At 38.1% G+C, this 20,447-nt stretch overlaps 2 protein-coding genes across 2 annotated transcripts; both read right to left on the bottom strand.

The window, feature by feature from the left end:
• Positions 1–876: 876 nt before the first annotated feature.
• LOC141912109 (uncharacterized) lies at positions 877–3,322 on the bottom strand. Its single transcript, XM_074803327.1, has one exon. It carries the CDS (start codon positions 3,149–3,151, stop codon positions 1,124–1,126), a length of 2,028 nt encoding a protein of 675 aa, XP_074659428.1. The 5' UTR covers positions 3,152–3,322; the 3' UTR covers positions 877–1,123.
• Positions 3,323–13,874: 10,552 nt separating this feature from the next.
• LOC141911917 (cation-dependent mannose-6-phosphate receptor-like) lies at positions 13,875–20,247 on the bottom strand. Its single transcript, XM_074803019.1, has 7 exons — positions 20,063–20,247; positions 18,647–18,749; positions 18,026–18,150; positions 16,757–16,835; positions 15,995–16,068; positions 15,186–15,312; positions 13,875–14,147 (listed from the first exon to the last, which is right to left on the bottom strand). The coding sequence occupies exons 1-7, from the start codon at positions 20,233–20,235 to the stop codon at positions 14,088–14,090; spliced, it is 741 nt and encodes a 246-aa protein (XP_074659120.1). The 5' UTR covers positions 20,236–20,247; the 3' UTR covers positions 13,875–14,087.
• Between the last annotated feature and the right edge of the window lie 200 nt (positions 20,248–20,447).

Genomic DNA, 20,447 nt, shown 5'->3' with positions numbered 1-20,447 from the left:
ACATATATATCAAGATTTAGATATAGTATATATGGTGATTTTCGGTAATTTCTAGCCGAAACGAATTGTTATTTACGGGTTTTCCATCCATATAAAATATGCTCATTGCTTTACATCATATATAAAAAGGGAAATAGAAACTCAGAAAACTAAAACGAGTTCGATTAAAAGCTTACGTCATTCACATGTAAAATGCGCCATCTGCTGACCGCATGACTTCGCTGAGCAAAGATGTCTACGCGGCCCGAAATTGTCTAAAAAAAACTATAGTCTTTTTGAAGGGATTTGTCGCCCATAAATATAACATACTGTCATACTGATGTGTTTATACCAGTTTAATACGGCTCCACTAGGAATCTTAAATCGATTCTCATAATGACATACTTGCCACGCACCATTGAATTGAATTTGGAAAATTTACAAAATTGTCTTTACAAAAAGAGTACCAGAGGCTTTATTTTACGAAGTTTACACTCAAATCAAACTGACAAAACACCCATCTACCATACCATAAGTATACGATAAGATTTCTTGATTTATTTTTACTCGAATAGACAAGTGTAATGTATTACCATTATTCCCTTTTGTTTGTAGCCGCCTACTGTAGCCGCCTAATGTATTTATATTTGTACCATGATAAACATCAAATAAATCAAATCAAAATATATATATATATATATATCACTGAATAAACTTGAATGTGTCTAACTCATAATACATCTTTATGTCACGTTTACAGATTTTGAATTTGAAAAAAAAATTGAAATAAAATGTACTGAGTATTTAAAAGACAGATTTATACTCGATATTTCAAACCCTGTTTACCACAAAGTCAAACTGGAAATAACGAAAACACTTATTATACATACACCTAAGAATGCATGATCTATTTTCACTACGACAAGTCAAATACTTCTTGACTTACATAATTAAATCACTACATATACAAGATGACTATCGCTAAATTTTTGACAAATGTTTAGGAACTGAGTATTATTTTGAACTCTAATTCGTATTTAGGTCACATTTACAAATCGATATAACCTCGTACATAATTGAACGTAGCTCGTTGACGGCTGCACACTTTGACTATTGGATACATCGAGCGAGTAATGTTAATAGATTAGCGGTTAGATCGATACATATTAGCTGGTTGTATGAATTTTCTCTGTTTACCGATCAGGGTAAGGCGAACCTTTTTCCAAAACGTAGAACGGGCTTTATCGTCTCGCGGGTATTTCATGTAAACAACATTTGAAATGATCGTCCGCAAGGATTCGGGCATGCGCGATTCGGGTATATGATCGATATCGAGCACGAGTATGATGTTATTGCCCTCCTCGACGCACCGGTTTGCCGCCATGCTTATTACAAATTCTACCCATCTTTCCTCGATGAATGATTCGGTCAACAAAAACACGACCCACCGAGACCCGTAAATAGCGTCGATATTGTTCTGTTGTATGTAGGCACCGATTGTAAAGTCTCGAAACTCGATGCAAAACTTCGAAGCGAAATCTTTGGATTTTTCTATTTCGGGTATGAAATCCAAATAGACAAATTGAAGGTCTTCCATGCTATGGCTCAGAAATCCGTCAAATTTCATATCATCAGAACGGCTTACCGTCGCTATACGTAATAGTTTCGGTAGAAATCGATTGATTTTTACCATCCACCAATAAAAGATTTCCCATCGCTTTTTGGCGACAATTCGCCCAATAGCCATAATAATAGCAGCGACGCATAATGTCGAAAGAGAAATGACTATATCTTTGTGGTTGTCACATTCTATCCAATGTAACTGAAAGTTTGGGATAGGAACTCCGGATAGTTTTCTTGGTGAATTACAAAGGAGTTTGAGCGTAGTTAGATTGTGTATGGCTTCTGCAATAAAGTCGTAATGATAATGCTTCTTTGGTCTACGACTACCTAACTCTTTAAGCCAATTTTGCAACTTTCTCAGTTGACAATCGCATTCAAATGTATTACCGAGAAGAAAAATGGATTTGAAATGTTTTAAATTCATGATTTCAGTAGGATCGAACGTTTTTAGTTGATTTGATGCTAAATCCAAGACGCGTAGGTTCTTTAATGGTTTTAACAGACCCGGTTGAATCATCGTCAGTCTGTTATGCTTCAGCCTTAGAAACTTCAAGTTGGGGGCTGTTTCAAAAGTGGTTCCATCCAAATGTCTAATTCCATTTCTGGAGAGTTCGAGGTATTCTAGTGAAGGAACTCTAGTCAGGATATGACGGAGTACACGACTAGGACAGTTGCCAATAATCGTCCCAGCAAGGACGAACCAAGTTAGTTTATGAAACGTCCTATTCCACATGAGGCTTTCACACGCGTTATGAAGAGTTCGTTTCTTATACATATCAGACGCTCCTGCAAGATTGCGTATAGTAATAAGAGTCATCGATTCGGGCAACAGATCGAACGACTTCAGGCATAAGAAAACAAAAGAGCTTGTTATTTCAAACATTAAGTAGCGCAACTTCCTCAGGTTCGTTATGTCCTTTCTCAAATAGAAATTTCGGTCTAGGTAACCGCGTGGACCACGACACGGCGATTCAGCGGAAAATTGTCCAGTAACACTACATGATAATAGTAACGATAACAGTCTGTTGTTTTCGGCAAATAATAAGCGACTATCGAAGCATGTTAAACCCACCGAATTCACTGCATTAAATTCTCTCAGTTTCGGGCTGGATATCAGGAATTGTGTCATATTTAAATTACGCATGTTGTTCCGTGTCAAATCAATTCTACGAAGATTAACGAGTCCTTCGAATTGACGCTTTTTAAAATTCGTTTTGCAATAGTTCATCTCCAGGATTTTCAATCTTTTGAACCCACGAAAAAAGCCTATATCTATTTCGGGTATCCGATTATACATTAGGCTTAAAACCTTCAAATTCTGTACAGGTAAATATTTCAATATTGATGCGGTCAACGAAATTGCTTCAGGCAGCCACGCACCTCGTAAATATAAATATTCTAAGAAAGCGCAATTTTGGAAAGAATGAAATAAATTATGAATATCTTCGACAGTGTGCTTTGAATGACACACCTTTCTGACAAATGCCGCTGGAGGTTTGACTAACAGAACAAAATTGTAAGCGAATAATCTCAGATGCTTATTCTTCATGAGAGCATGTTTGTCAATAAACCGTACTGGATTACATGAAACATCGAGATACGTTAGACTCGGTAGATAATGAAGTGATTTGCGTCCCACCAGTGAACTCAGTGCGTTTTCCCGTAATCCTAGCCACGTCAATCTCGGTAGTCGACGGAACGGTTTTATGCTCTTTATCCTATTCTGTGACAAGTAAAGAATATTTATGTTATTCTTTATTCGCGGGAACTTCGTGAGTCCTTTATTCCTGCAGTTAGCGATACCGAACCTGAAAAAATATGTTCAGGTGTTAGTGTTGCGGAATAACGTTTTCTTTAAAGTCGTTGAACGCTTTCAATCAAACAACTGCAGTGGTAGCAATAAATACAGTCCGGATGCTGGGGTGAGGTTGTTTCGGGGTTTGGAACCCTACATTTAGAGGTTACCACTTTGTCCAGACAGTGATCACAAAAATAGCTTTTATTCTTTTTTTACAACGCCTGCCGATATTAGATTTAGACCCGCTCCTGAGTACATTTCGACTTACCCGCGTTGATAATAACAGCGACACACTGACGGGCAACCGTAGTAAAAACGTCTGCTGAGGATATCGTCGCGTCGGTTTGGACGCCGCTTATCGTCGACTATTCCAGAATACAGCATCATACTACCGCCGAGTGACCGGTATTTCTCATAATCTAGTAAGTTACTTTCTAAACTCCACGGCGTTCTGTCGATTTCATCGATAATTTCCGATATGGCACCACAGCGGCACAGCAGTATCGCAACCACGAGAATTAGAAGTTTAGTCGCGGACATTTTCTTCAGTTTGTCACTGATCGCATCGAACAGACGACCAATATACCGCGAATAACGTTCACCAAGAACCTTAGTGTCTGATTATGGTTACACTAGGATCATAGTAGAGCGACTGGATCTCAGTGGAGAGAGAATGACTACCAGGACTGGGTGAAGCACAACCATACAATGGATTATGCGCTATAAATTGTATATGATATGAATTGCCAATTCCGCGTACAAGGATACAATAAATGAACATAGAAATATGGAATATCAATTCAAGCGAAGCTTCCTTTTCCGATTTTTTTTTTCATACATTTCCCTTTCAATTTCAATTATTTTTAGATAATGAATTAGATAATCATAAATCACTAAGCGGACTAATTTCGCATTACATATTACTGAAGAGAAGGGGAACAGTCTCGAAGGCCAGGCTCGAAAGCCCTTAACCAAGTTTCCACGGCCATACGACAATCACGCTACACAATCAAGCAACATTTTCACAATGCACGTTTGAAAATAAATTCAAATCCAAATCAGAATCTAACCCCTGCCCTATGAGCTCATTACAAAACATGAGAAACCAATTAATATAAAGATTACGAAATTGCATTTCCGTTTGCAAAAGCATCGCTGAAAGTGTTTAAAACATATGATTTTCAAAGGTAAAAGGGGTTCTGATTTCATTTGAACGTTCATTAGAATATTCATTCTATGAAGTCAGCTTTGGAAAATTTACCCTGATGAGATGGTGGCTAGCAAAAATGGATTATTCAGAATTTGAATTTGGTTAAGTCGTTTAAGCCGTCACACATAGTCACGTCATGTTTAATTACGAATTCATTATTATTCGTTTCTAAAAATGTACAATCTGGTGTTTTTGTATAGCGCAGTGTAGTCGATGTCCTTCTGCGTACTAGCGAGATTCAAGCAAAAGAATTGTAAGTAAAACGTAGTAGTAATAATAATAATAATGATAATAATAATAATAATAAAAACCAGATTACTGTCAATTAAAATATTGCCTAAAGAGAAATTTTTGTCAGCTTAGTTTTAAGACTAACTAAATCACTGCAGGATCTTATTCCAAAAAGGTAAAGCGTTCAATGAGATTGGAGCGGCTAGGGCAAAGGCGCCGTGACTATAAAATTGAGTGTTATCTGAGACACAGAATTTAGTAAAATCGAATAAGTAGATCTTTAGGATATTAAGTCCAGTTATATTTAACCAAGGTGACTTTATTTTGGACCTTTGGAATTTGTCTACAATTGTAAAAATAGGACATCGATCTCTGACCTCTAAGTCGGTAACATAGGATAGGCCTTACTCAGCGAGCTGTTATCTTATAAACGCATAAATTGTCTCTGTCACAACAGGAATACCAACGACTGAATCGAACTCGAGAACCATGGACGATCGTACGTACAACGAAGCCTTCAAAATCTACCATCAACACCGCAGTTACAACCGCCACCGATTGCCACAAATACTACGAGGATGCTACTCCGAAATACCCGAGGTTAAAGATAGAAGAGGGTTGCGGATTTTATCGGTAGGTCCGGCGCACGGGCATCTTCTGGAAGAGGCGCTGACCGCCGTCGGCGAAGATGTGAAATTCGACCGTTTGGATTGCGTAGAACCGAGCGAGCTGATGTCCGAAGAGTTGACCGTCCGTATGGGTTTACTAGCCGAGAAATACAACTTCGAGTATAAGTTGTTCAAACGGAAGTTTTCGAACGAAAGCGCCACCTTTTTGCCGAACGAATTTTACGATTTGGTCGTATTTTCGCACGTATTCTACTATTTCGACGATCAGGCGCGCGTGTTGCAGACGACATTGCATCGACTGGCGCACAAAAACGGCCGCGTCTACATATCCGTAATCTCGTCCACGTACTCGAATTTGGCGAACGAAATTCATCAGTTGAAGGAGCGAGAAGGCTTTGTAGCTAACGTCGACCAGGAGGTGGTGACCTTCGCCGACCAAACCGGGCTGCAGCAAGTGATGGTCGACGCTCGCGCGAAGGTTCTATCACACGCTGAAGATAAAGAAGGTATTTTCGTGCACCTGGCACTGAAACCGGCTCAAGCGTGCCTCTGCGAACACGACACCAACATGCGCTATATCGGCGACCAGATCCTAGCGTTTCTCGGCCACGGGCGATTTCCAGAAAAATTGCGAGCCCAAATCCAAGAGCTCGTTCGCAAATACACGGTCGACTGTTACGGATTTCCTATCGTTCCGATAACGATTCTCAACTATCTAGTTACCAGAGACGACTGATCGTCTGCTCCAGGAAGTTTTGACAAAAGCAAGACCAAGCGCGTGGGACCGATAGAAAATCATCAGGCCAAGTTTCACTGAGTTGTGAGTTAGTTTATTGAGTTTAACTCAGAGTTAATTGATTAGTTCATTATCTAAGTCTGGAGACAGATTTTGTCCTCGAATTTTGATTTCCTTTCGATCGATTGGCGCCCTTGACACCGGGAGTTAACGGAACTCAGGTCCCTGCTCTTATTTAGTCAAACTTACTGTCAACAAAAAAGTAACGTTTCCAGAATAAAAGAAAAGTTACGTAAAATTTATCTATTTCGTTTATTGTTGTGTTTTGTCAATTTTCCTTCGTCGATACAAGGCAAGTTATATCGTTATGGGGAAGAAATCGCGTTATGCGGACTCACAAATCTCTTCACGACCACGGCATCTAGTGGCAGTATGCAAAACTACGATTCATCCGGCGAGGGGTAACTGTACGGATGTTTGTTCGATTGGTTATTTAAAGAGATTCTCAATTCTCAGCTGTTTGTTTTGCTTTAAGTCGTTCGGACCATGACTTCCCGAGACTAACCCTGGAATGTTCATTAGTACCTAGCCAGTGTTCCTCAAACAACCGAGGGAAGGGAACCGTAACGACTGGTATTCAGACTACCTAAGATCCACCTCTGGGTGTTCCCCGCACTCCACATCTACACCCGTCAAGGCATTCGAACCCACTAAGCTGAAGCCGTTCCGCGAGGCAGTGGCAGCGAGTGCGGGAGCGACACCATCCTCCCTCTGCAGGGACTCGAACCTGATGGCATCGCTACACTCACGGCACGAACCCCTGCATCAGTAGACCGGGTGCGCAGGTACATGCGCAGCTATCCGAACGAAAACTGGCGGCACCAATCAGATTGCTCGTTGTATAATCGTTTCAAGGAAGAACTATAAATAACGCGTTCTCAAATGTTTTGATACTTTCTCAGTTTGTATCAAAAATATTGCCGATTTTTGGTCCTTAAGTCCTGAAAAATGATAAATTTACAGTGTAAAATCGTACAAACGTGTCATCTATACCTCAAAACACTTTATTTCCTGACCAATTTATGATGTTATGTGTGGGCCATAGACCTCAATATCTGCCTGTGATCTCAACTTTCAATTAAGATTACGTAAGCTACTCGTGCCCAAAACGCGGCAGGCGCACAATAGAAAGTTACGCGCAGGGTACTTTTATTGTCGCCGACATAGAGGACCGATATTTTGCTAATTGGATTCGGGAGGTTTAAACCTCCCAATGTCAATTTACTAAAATTGTGACCTTCAGGGAGATTCTACGAAAGGCCGATCGTTATCAATTTTGGTTGAACTTGATACCATAATGCTCGCTGGTTTTAATGTCAAACCATGTATTCCATATTTGGTAAGTTGTAAATTACGTAAAACCGAAAGAAAAACCAATTATTGGATCGAGTTTTTCCTAATTACACGAATTACGTGAAATATCTAATAAATGAAATGTATACACAATACCAATAAGAACAACCTGATTTGATTCTGTTCAGAATTCATTCCTATATTTTCGTCATAAAAATCGGAGGCAGTATTTCTCATTGATTTTTTCAATAGCGTCATTTCAGCCATGGACTGTAAAAAAACGTTACTGATTCCGTGGTTAAGCTCGTTTTCGAGTAAAATATTGCATTTGATTCATTTCTCGTTGTGGTTTTGTCAAAGCTATATTTTCACAGTCCGATCAGTGATACAAATAGCTAGTCAGTTACCAACGGTATAGCCAATAGTCTACAGAACCACCCGAACAGCGAAAATTAGCAAATTGTACCAGTGATACCAGTTTTTGTCATGATTTTATCGAACATGTCATTCAATAATCGATGTGATCGGGTAAAAACTCGCCCCGTAAAGGTCCCTTTCAGTAAAAATCCCCTTGTTAAATATACCCCAAGGTAAAGGCCCCAGGTAAAAAACCCGAATAAAGATTTTTCAGTGTCTAGTTGGATGTTCTTTTCTTGTTCCTCTGTATACCTGTATACCTTCTCTATCAGATAGAAATGTTGTTAACTGCAACTATCCGTTAATCAAACTGTTGAATTATTTTTGATAATCGGGAGTGATGAAAAGTTAGGAATGAAAATTAACGGTTTAGCTACTTATATATAGTTTAAAATCATGTGTTCTGCTTTAACAAATGCACTGTTTTATCTAAAAATATTATCTGACCCGAGTGCCTCAATCACAGTCCATCTCACTGATTACTTCATCACAAATAATCACCAGCCATTGAAATGTTTAATCCTCATACAATACAATACAATTATCTCAAATCTAAATTTCATGAGATAAATGCCCCTAGATTTCATAGGTTTTATTCCAACTGTTGCGACAGTCATATCAAAACTGGACCATTCATATCAATAGACGTTAAACTGGACTGTTAATATATGAAAAGTCTTTAAGGCCATATCATATATCTGAAGTGCGCTATGTTTTGCCTTGCAGTAACAATTTGATTTGTCACATGATTACTCCATATCTTCATATAATTTCCAAATAAACGAATACATTTCCATTGTTATGTTAAATGACATCAGCAAAAGCAAATAGACACAAACTACTACACTACTGTGTTTAGGATGGTTTAAGAGATTGGACGCCGATTGATACGAAAAGTAGATTTCATGCAATCATTTTCTTTCTTTAAAATCGTTGCGAATTAACGCGCGAGTGTTCGACTCTGGACGAACGGTTAATAGAATTTTATCGGGTTAGTCTTTCTATAGCCGACTAGCTATTGAATACCAGTGATTAAGCCATAAGTAAATAAAGAAGTTACTTGGGATGTTTAATCAATTGATGACAATGTACAAGTAAAACCAGGCCTATGAGACACCCGTAATGTAAAATGATATCATGCAAGATATTCATATAAGCGTATTTTAGTCCTGATTTGAATGAATGTACCCACATTTTAGGCAATGAATCGAGACTTGGTTTTATCCCATAGCGTCAGCGCTAGTACATGCTTGAGATGAGATTTTTGTTGGTTTATATTTTGAACTCTGTAAAGAAGTTTTGTACATTTAAGCGTGAATGACGCACTGTGATGAACTATGTACGAAATAACATATTAAATTCAATGAAAGAATCTTAATGTTCCAAAAGGAATATAAGTGTAGTTAAGATTAATAGTTGTTTTTTTTTCTTAATGAAAACCGATGATATAAAATAATTTAGCTTATTATCCCCAAAGTAAAAATCCCCCGGTAAAATATTCCCAATATTTGATTTAACTAACATAAAATCAACACAATTTATTATGTTCAAAAAAACTCAACTCATAGATTCAAGATTTTATTGCACTCTATTAACTGAAGATGATAGTAATGATGTATAGATGTATAATATGATGAACGAACGTTTGATGAGGAATAACTACTGTGGTTAGATACAATTCTCATTCTTAGGATACGAATCGGTTGATTGAATTCGGTCGTTGAAACTACTGGCTAATTTACAGTGGTCACTATTGAAACGATTAATTGAAGTGCCCTTGAAATCAAGATAGATTCCTGTTGCGTAAATTAACTAATTTTTAAGCGACCACCTTCTATTGTCGGTATTCGGTTAGCTCTTGGTTAGCCAGAGGTTTTACCATACAGACTCGGACTAGATGATTGAATTAAATCTTTGAATCAAAATATTGTCACTGGAGTAAATATATATTCCTTATTACACTTTCAGCAGTGATCATATTTTACATGTAAATTGAAGGTATTACTGTCATCTAAAGTTAATAAGGGATTAGAATCGCAAAATTTAAGTTGTTCAAAACCAACATGAAAATGAGAAGAAAATACACAATATCCGTGTATGGTGAATAACGAGACAAATCCCACAATGAATTCAGCTAAAAATCAAATGTTCTACGAGCAATGTTTCGGCTAATGCTATTAGCCATCATCAGGCCCCCGTCAACATGAAAATATTGATACGTAAATCGAATCCATATCATAAGCATACTATACCACAAGTTAAAAAGAGTTATTTAGTTCGAATTAAAATATAGTATGAATAAGAATATGAAAAGATAGTATGAATAAAAAGTTCATTAATTTCATTTATTCTATGAATTTATTTAAAGATTTATTTCATCAAAAGAGATCAATGCACAGTTAAATATATTGCAGTTGTATTGTGGATGAATATGTTTGAATAAATATCGTGCTTTCAAATGTTCTTGAAAAATCGCCAAGTGAGGATTTTACCTAGATTTTACCCCAGGCCCTAAATCCAGTAGGTTTATGGCGAAAGGTTAAGATTAGGAATGTATTAGCAATATGATTTTTTGAAACAGTATTTTGTCTCCCGATGATTTGATTTGCAGGTCAGACTTATTGTTGACCAAAGTTCTTAAAGTGAATCGCTTTAAAGTAATAAATATCAATGAAACAATATCATAAATTTTGGAGTGAGTTATTTTGTAATAATCCAATTTAAGTGCACTCCGATGCATGCAAAATTCTTATAAATTCATTTATAAATTCAATTTATACATTTTCCCTCCTCACTTGTAATTCTATATTAGTTTTACTAATGAACATAACAGTGACTTGTGCCTAATGTCAATAAGCAGCGATTGGGTGCCGCCTTTCTGTGTTAATCTATGACGAAAGATTTAACTCGATTAGAGCCGCTGAATACGTATTTCTTTGCAGCCTAGAGTTTATGCATACATGTTCTAAATCAAGACAATATGCTCTATATCAGAGCCTATACTAAAGCATGCACTCATAATTCGTTGAAGAGTCCGAGGCTTAATTGTGAGAGTTGTTATACAATGAGTAATTAAATGGTGGGATTACAATGGGAGAGATCATTTCATCAGCCACATCGTTGCCCCAGGGAGTTAGTTATATTCGTTATAGCCAAAATACCTTGACCATGGACTCTAAAACGTCCATGACTTGACAGAATATAGAAATTTGCCCAGAAAAAGTTATGCATATTCCAACAAAAAAAGAATCAATAAAGACTTATATTATTTGAATTTAAATGAAGAGACGAGTAGTACTTTAAAGGTTAACTATTTATTTCGACGCACGAGCTTTCGCTTCTGATGTATAGAAGCTTCAATGAGTGAATTATTAGAATTGGTACATTTAGTAAATTCCGGAAACAAAACCTAGTCTTAAGAACTACCATTAACCAAGTTTCAAAGAATTTTGTTCCCTTATGATATTGAATGGTGTGAAATTGAAGTGTCCCTAATGATATATCTTTATGTAAGTTCAACTAACTTACCCAGTTAGTGATGATAGTTGAATAATTAACAAAATAATAGTTGGAATATCGTTTAGGACAAATTAGGATTTTACCGGATAAGTTTTTTCCTAATAGGCTACCTTTTTGAAGAGCATGCATCCTGAGATACGTATACAAAAATTCGTTTGACGCTAAATGCAGAGTTTTCACGGTAGAACATATTTGGACATCAATTAATCACGTGAAGGAGATGAAATGACAATTTGTCACTGCTGAGCTTATTTTCCTTCACTGAACTTTTTCTAAGTTTTTTTCAATATTCTCTAATCCGACATTATATACGCTGCGTACTAACTGTACACAATTTCGGGTTTGGGTTGTTTTTGGAAAAAACAGATTCCCAGAAAATTGTAATTTTTGGGTTCTTGAAAACGGTCAATATGTTATAGCAGGTTAATGTATAAACCGCATAGAATAGCTACAATAAACAAAATGTATCCAGGAAAATATATATTTCAGAACACGATCGATTTCACTGAATTTAGCCTCATCATGTAGGATAAAATGAACTTCTGTTGATATTGCGATTGTGCTGTCGTTAGCTGTCGCATAGCTTATTCGAATCGCTATCGAAAGTAACAAAACAATGGTCACATGTGTCAATGAACTTATCGCTATTCGAAGTAATGGGCGTATTGAAAAATTTCTCAAGCACTTCGAATTTCCGATTGCTTAATCGCCAAATTTGCATTCGAAATATTAAGCCAATCTATTCTAATTCATACCTGGTCGTGTTATAAGCAATTCAAGCGTTTAGTTTGTACTTTAAAATAGAATGAAATAGATTTATTGATGAAATACAAAACAAGTCAAACAAACACTCAACTAACTGACTACTGCTGAGTTATTTATATTTGATGAAAGAACATATTCTAGTTACTGACATTGGCTCGCACCTTGATTATTGTCTAAGTTGTACTATAACTTACATGCCAATGGATGTTTGCATGCGCCTCTCTGATTGGCTAGAATCCTTGCATTCGATAGAAACTGACGGCATCAGTGAACTAACGGGGAAATTAGAATTGTATGTTTGACCACGGATTCTTCGTTTTTGAGTCCATGGTTTTGGCTCTGGTTTTATCGTGAGTTTGATTAACGTACATTGTAGAGAACAATGGTGGGGATTCGAATAACGTGCATCCTTTATTCAGAAAGAGTATCATTATGTATATACATATAGAAATTAATACAATAACTTTAATCAGAATTATCTCATCACGCAGAACCAGTGAAATAGCCGTTGTAAAGCCGCAAAGTAAATTGAATGAAATTGACATAATGTCAACGTCTTACGGTCAACAAATGAAACATATTGTACAATAATGAACGAATCAATGAGTAGTGCTCACGCATTTGTTTCCATTTCATAAGAATCAATTCCAAACAGATGAATCAGATTCGAATTTTTGCTTCTTCGTTATGCAAAGTTTTTTTTTATACCAGGGACTCTTAAACGATTTAGGTTTTAGAGTCCATGGTTATATGAATATCTTATGATTTCTCAACTTTCATCAAATACTTAGGAATGCCATTGAAAGATTTTCAAACCATTAAACGTTTGGGTAAAAAGTTCTGCTAAATTTGATTACCATCGGCTTTTTAGATAATCTCCACGAAGGTCACAATTTTAGTGATTTGACCTTGGGAGGTTTAAACCTCCCGAATCCAATTTGCGAAATATCGGTCCTCTTCGTCGGCGGTAATGAAAGAATAAATAGAGCGAAGTTTCTATTGTGCGCCGGCCGCATTTTGTTCACGAATAGCTTACGTAATAAATTGAAAGTCGAGATCACAGGCGGATATAGCGCTCTATGGCCCACGCTCAATTCATAAACTGGTCCGCAAATAAAGTGTTTAGAAGTATAATTGACACGTTTGTACGATTTTGCGCTGTAAATTTATCATTTTTCAGGACTCAATGACCAGAAATTGGCAATATTTTTGATACAAACTGAGAAAGTATCAAAACATTTGGGAACGTGTTAAATGGGAAAACCCGGGCTAAAATAAAACGGGATTTCTGATTGGTTAAAAATCACATCATCTGAACTGCGCACTCGGTCGATTATGGCAGGGTTTCGTGCCGTGGCAATCACGATGCCATCAGGTTCGAATCCCTGCCGGGGGAGGATGGAGCGACACCGGACCACTGGCAAGCGAGGATGCACACTCGAACGGCCAGAATCAGACTGAGAAGATTTATCAAACCATTTGTAAACGAGGGATGACGACTTCAGTTTCAACAAATCGAAATAAAAAGCGAAAAATAATCGGAATAATTTATCAATCATAATTCTAATTACAAAATTTCATATTTTATTCAAAATCAAAATACAGCAGCCATTTTTAAAGGACCATATAAAATATTTCGTAATAAATAATACATGTACATCGTAATAAAGTATATCTCATAATCACACGGTTTAGTTTTGATCGATTAAGTTTTATTTTCTCGTTTCGCGGACTGGTTATCAAAGTTATTGCTGCTCGGCTCAAACGGATCTGATTGTGTTCACGGCGGCATCGTCGCGCGCGCGCGCGCGTGTGGCATCGGAGGTTTTATATCTCGTTGTAAGCAGATCGACCGCGCACTTTTCCGACGACGAACATCGTGCCGTCCTGAAAAGTCGAACATCGAAAATTAAACAATCGCGACATCAGATCTGAAAAAAGGCGTTATCTGAAAGAAAAGTCCCATGAATCGAATAGGATCAGACATTGAGCCCTCTACTCCACCCTCTCCCCTCATCTTGAAGCAGTAAAGCTTGAGCATAAGTTTTAGTTTAGTAAGCTTATCGTTGGTGGTAAGTAAGCTCGGATGGGCTTACACCAACGTGAAAATATCCGATCGTGAAACTAAACCAGACAGGTTACTCAAAAGTTGGTTAGTGTTTAACCAGTGGATAAATATTGTGACAATTGAATTTGTATTGTTACTAATCCATGGTATTTGCAGGGTTCTTTCCGATCTATAAATCCAAAATTCCCTGATCTGTAAGAACCAACCCGCGATCAGCCCTCGGCGGTTTTCAGCACTTTTGGTGCAGAAAAAGTAGCAAAAGTAACTTGAATTGCGCCCATGATTAATTTGTAACTCGTCATGATTTGTCAATCACTTATGTGATTTATGTACTAGGACATGTCCATCCTCCCCCGGCAGGGATTCGAACCTGATGGCATCGAGATTGCCACGGCACGAAACCCTGCCATAATCGACCGTGTGCGCAGATACATGCGCAGTTCAGATGATGTGATTTTTAGCCAATCAGAAATCCCGTTTTATTTTAGCCCGGGTTTTCCCATTTATAGTTCTTCCTTGAAATTTGCCTCAACGATTATACAGCGAGCGATCTGATTGGTGCCGCCAGTTTTCGTTCGGAAAGCTGCGCATGTACCTGCGCACCCGGTCTACTGATGCAGGGGTTCGTGCTGTGGCTGAGTGTAGCGATGCCATCAGGTTCGAGTCCCTGCAGAGGGAGGATGGGACATGTCTAGCGTCAACTCAAAGCCAGTGGCATGGACAATCAGCTATTTTTTTTCCCTGAAAAGTAAGCTCAAATCAAGGACCTTAAAAAAGTAGCACTGCTTTGTGTACGCTCGCTACGATTTACAAACTACGCCGCGATCCCTCCCCGATATAAATCACTATTTGATCACCTTAACAAGACGGGGAAAATCCGTCCAGAATGTAACGTTCGGTATACGCTTCACGCCTTCCTCTTTCTTCCAAAACGTCAGAATCAATACACCGGCAACTATATAAACAATCACCAACACTAATAACCTGAAACGAATTCATTCATCCGTTAGACAGGGAGAAAATGAAACGATACACCGTACCTTGTTTCCGCTAATCGGCCGGGTCATTTACGTACACTGTAATCAAATTTGTAAAAACAAATGACTGTAAATCCACAATACGAAGAATTATTATAAGTAGATTTTGACGTAGGCTCAAATGCTATGAGCCATTTTCAAAAACATTATCAGTTTTTGAAAATGGCCCATTCGAGCTGACAAGTCAAAATCCTCTTACGGATTTTCTTTCGATTGTGGGTTTTGTTCTTTCCTCACTTTGACTCTTCTGAACTGCTTGCGTCCACTTTGCTAGGGACAATCTCCACTACTGATCAACAACTCTGGGCAATGAGAGCCATCTCGGCAATGTGTCTGTCGCGCCTGATCCGATATATCAACAAAACTGTCGTTGGGAAGTGTGTCATTCAAGGATACAGCGTAACCTGATTACAGCGTAACCTGATTACAACGCACTTCAGGGCCCCAGAAAATCATTTCGTTATTCAGCATGATATTAGTAAAATTTTCCTATTTGGGAGGAACGAAATCTAGGTTTGTAATAACCAATAAATCCTAACAATAATTTATATGCTTTTTCCACAAAGATCAAACCCCCAGCCCCAGGCCCAGCCCCAGGCCCAGCCCCAGGCCCGCCTTGTTGTACTTACACTATCAGCAGTATAGATCCGATACTTAGACTGTTCGACGTGTAACATGCGTACACCGATTTCAGTTTGAATTTCTGCAAACAATTGAAAGAGATTTCATCAGAGCAGGCGGTTTTTAAAAACCGTGCATCCATAAGTAGGAAATGAATCCCACGCTGTTTTATCAGCGTGGGATTCTCGACTTGTAATGTTACAGCACGAAATAGTGTTTCTTCAATGGTTACCGCGCATCCAGTTCCATAACACATGAAAAATGTAATTAGTTACCAGGAAAGTGACAACGGCGTTATCAAAATTGTTAGGCATACAGCCGTCAATTCAAAATGGAAGGAAAATTCTTTTTTCAGACCATTTTTTGATTTTCCATACATTTTCCATAGGAAGAGAAAAAACACAATTTCCATAGCTTTTTTCAAGGCCTGAAAATCCCAAATTGCAAGACTTTCCAAAACCGGTCAGAACCCTGCATCAGTCAGTAAACCTTGCTTTGCCCAACTCGAAACTTATTAAGTTGAGACCATTTTTGTGAGTCCATATATCATATTTTCACTTATCATCAACTCGGGCTTCGATAACCTCAGACCGATATTGTCAGTCCAAGTTGGTACTAGTTAGGCGAGGTTTACTGTAGCGCAATATTTTCAAATATTTCAGCTTATCTCATTAAATTTTAAAATGTTAACAGTCAGAGTCTAATTTCAACTCATAAATCGAAAGCTTTTCAAGTATAACTTTGTGAATAGTTCGTTGAAAGTTTCTTACGTAATGTAGTTGTGGGTTTTCCCCTAGGAACAGAAACTCTGTATCGGCATCAGTGCACTCCAGCAGTACATGCATGTACCTGCAACGAAAAAACAAATCATCTCATCACATGAAATTCACAAGAAAAAGAAACCCCTACACCACGATTTGATGGCAGAACTTGACATCAGGAAGACTTAATAAAGGCGTTAGAGGGGTCAGCCCTTGGCAGGGAATTGATCCTGATGACATCGTGAGACTCTGCCATGCTCTTCCCTCGGTGCGGATTCGAACCTGATGGCATGGCGACACTCAGCCAGGTTCCTCCCTACTGTGATGTAAGAGGATTGAAAAAAAATCAAAACCGCCGTCAACCATGTACACATCTTCCTTTCGTAGCTATTATGACATGATTCAAACTCCCCCCAAAACATCAAGCGCAAGGATTTGCAGTTTGTGGCCACAAGAGAGCGCTGCAGGACACCGAAGTTCAACAGATGGCCGAAAAAATATTCAAGCTGTTACAACACAGTGGCGCCCCCGGTGACCAGATACAGCAAATATTAAAGCCATTGGAATTTACGAAAGGAGAGTGCACTATGTAGTACTAGAAAATGGAAATTTCTTTTTCTCAGTAAACTTGACAATTGCGCGAGGTGCGGCCTCTATAGCTAAATAAAGCCATTCCAGATTTGCATCTTCCAACGAGCCGCTCATTGATACTAGAGATCTACCCAATAGATACACTGTGTTAATACTGCCTAATGGACGTTGGCAGCCCTGTCAAACAAAACGAAAAATTTAGATTTCAAATAGCAGGGGATGGATTTAAAGGGGGCCCGGGCATTGCTTCGTTTTAAAATCACATCGAAAGTCTATTTACAGTCTATTTACTTTAAAGAAAAGGAGTTTTTAAACGAAATTTCGCACAAAAAATTGAAGCACAAAAGACCGAATAGGCCTAAGCCCCACATGGAAGATCTTCATTTGCCAAGTGGAATCCTATATATTGCCGCAGTATAGTTGATGCCCAACTGTACACACTAGCGACACCTGGTGGATCCCCACTTTCCACAAGTGGAATCATCCATTGCAGCGGTAAGCATTGGAGCACTAAGCCTCTCTGATTTAGCTCATTGACTCAATTGGATTGATAATATACATTGAATCATTTTTCGTAAGAAATAATGTTTCGTAAGAAATAAAGCATTAAAAATCTGTACCATTACAGAAAAAGAGGTTGAGATAGGTAGGTAGGGAGTGCGAAGGGTGAAAACAAAAAACTCAAACCTATGTCCATCGTTAGAATTAGCATCATAAAGAAAAGTTAACGTCTTATTTTCAACTGCTCCTTGTACAACCATTGACTTGACACTAGCTAGCGGGTAGGCAATTGAAGCGGAATTTTGACAACCCTGCAAATAGTGTACAACAATAGCGGGTGTATAAACATTCTTATACCCCTTTGACATCATCAAATCGAGGATGTAGATCCTCTCGGAAAGGATCATAAATTCGTCTATGACATCATTTAATTGTCTAATCATGATTTGATCTATAGGCCCTTTTAGAAAATTATGTCTGCCTCCATAATCTCCCTATGACATCATCAAATTGTCTACTAGTGATTTGATTTGTAGACACTTCTAAGAGATGTCTGCCTCCATAATCTCCCTATGACATCATCAAATTGTCTACTAGTGATTTGATTTGTAGACACTTCTAAGAGAGATGCCTGCCTCCATAAATCCCCCTATGACATCATCAAATTGTCTACTAGCGATTTGATTTGTAGACACTTCTAAGAGAGATGTCCGCTTACATAAATCTCCCTAAGATGTCATGAAATTACCTACCTATCGTCCGAAGATCAGGATCAATTTGTTGTCGTTCAATATGAATTTTACTTACCAGAACTTGCGAGCAGCCGGTGGATGATGTGAGAGTGTATGGCGAACATGGATTAAACGTATAGTCATAAGTGTCAGAACCACTTTTGTCCTGCACTGTAAAACTACAATGAAATTAAATACTAAATCAAGTGATGAAGAGTATTAATTTAGCCACCATCATTTTTAAAACTGTCGTTTCACAGTAAGAAAGCTCTCTGCGGATTACAAACTATCTACGGGCCGCTTCAATCATATTTTAGTTCTTTTCTCGGTAAAAGTGCAGATCCGCACCTCTCGTAAATGGTTCAATCAATTACATTAAATATCGCTGTTTTTAAATATCACCGTCACGATTTTTGAACCAGACACCATATCGGATGGGTCAATCTAAAGTGAAGATTTGTTTAGAATATTTGCTGAAACAATGTTTCATGAACCACTCAATTTGTGGAAGAAAAATAAAAATCTTGTCAATTTCAACAAATATATCAGACAATTTGGCTAATAGCCCTGGTGATAGTCGACAAAAATTTGATTAGTTTTATGCACTGATTACCCTCACATCGTTTCAGCAAACACTCTAGACAAATCTTCACTTTAGATTTCCTAATCCAATAGGGCTATTGAAAGATCGTCACAATTCAGAGATAATAACCTGGACAAAAATCTACTTTCTAGTGAAGATATCATAAGATATCATAAATCACTGCATTGTATTCCGTGATTCTGAAGCTAGAACCGTGATTTGTAACTCAGTAGATTGCGTCAATCACAAGAGGTGCGGATCCATGGGCGTCTCTAGGGGAGATTCGGTAGTTCGAACGAATCCCCTTTTTGCAATTGCTGAATTAGCAAAATAAAATCGATACATTCAAAGTAAATGGAAACCAGTCTATCTATAAACTGGAACCAGTCTACCTATCGGTCTCAGATTGTCCCAGAACGCGCCTGCTTGCAAGAAATGTTCAAAAATTTTGAAAAAAAACGAACCCCCCCCCCAAAAAAAATCCTGGGGATGCCCATGGGATCTGTACTTTTACCCTTTTCTCTATTCTGAAAATGAACTTTGGGTAAAAGTGCAGATGCGCACCTCTCGTGGTTGACGCAATCTGCTGAATGACAGAATCCAGGCTAAATCTTTCTACTCTCTCTAGTGAAGATATCTTTAAATTAACCAATTTCAATGTAGGCCTACTGAATTGCTGATGACATTTTGATGAGTCTGAAACAATTATATTTCATGTAATTGATTGAACCGTTTATGCGGAGAGGAGCGGATCTGCACTTTTACCGAACTTTGCTATCTTGGAAACGAACGTGCCAAGTCTAACTCGAAATTTTGTCCCCAAATTTTCGACAACCAACAAAAACTTGGACGAATAATGCGAATGGATTGACGTTGATCAATTCAATCAAGATTTTATTACTAACTCACATGGGTTTATTGCCGGTATCGAGCGGTTTCAAGTCAATGACACCCCGACTGTTCGAACAAGAGCAATCCGAGTTCGCAACCTTAACGCATGTCTCCGTCGAGCACGAACTCAATGCGGTTAGAAATATCAATATTGGGTAAATAAACGAAAGTGGCGTCTCCGGCAACGACATCACGGCTACAGTTTAATTCGCATCCGACAAATGCTAGTTTATTGCTCACGGATTTGATTTGTATTGAAATGCCGAACGCGGGGTAGTTCAAACGGATCGAACCCCAAAAATACCTGGAATTTCATCATTCTAATCTATTCGATCGTGCCCTCGAGCCTCGTGGTGTTTGAATTTCAGAAACTTTTATGAGAAATGAAAGTTTTATATTTAGC

The sequence above is a fragment of the Tubulanus polymorphus genome, chromosome 10 (assembly GCF_964204645.1).
Source record: "Tubulanus polymorphus chromosome 10, tnTubPoly1.2, whole genome shotgun sequence".
Taxonomy (NCBI): domain Eukaryota; kingdom Metazoa; phylum Nemertea; class Palaeonemertea; order Tubulaniformes; family Tubulanidae; genus Tubulanus; species Tubulanus polymorphus.
The sequence above is the reverse complement of the archived record's forward strand: the minus strand, read 5'-3'. Positions and strand labels throughout refer to the sequence as shown.

Coding starts and splice junctions, on each gene's coding strand:
- LOC141912109 (XM_074803327.1), bottom strand. CDS start 3,151: ATGAAGAATAAGCATCTGAGATTATTCGCTTACAATTTTGTTCTGTTA.
- LOC141911917 (XM_074803019.1), bottom strand. CDS start 20,235: ATGTCGTTGCCGGAGACGCCACTTTCGTTTATTTACCCAATATTGATA. Junction 18,151..18,646: donor CCGGCTGCTCGCAAGTTCTG/GTAAGTAAAATT, acceptor CACTATTTGCAG/GGTTGTCAAAATTCCGCTTC. Junction 16,069..16,756: donor AAAACCCACAACTACATTAC/GTAAGAAACTTT, acceptor AATTGTTTGCAG/AAATTCAAACTGAAATCGGT.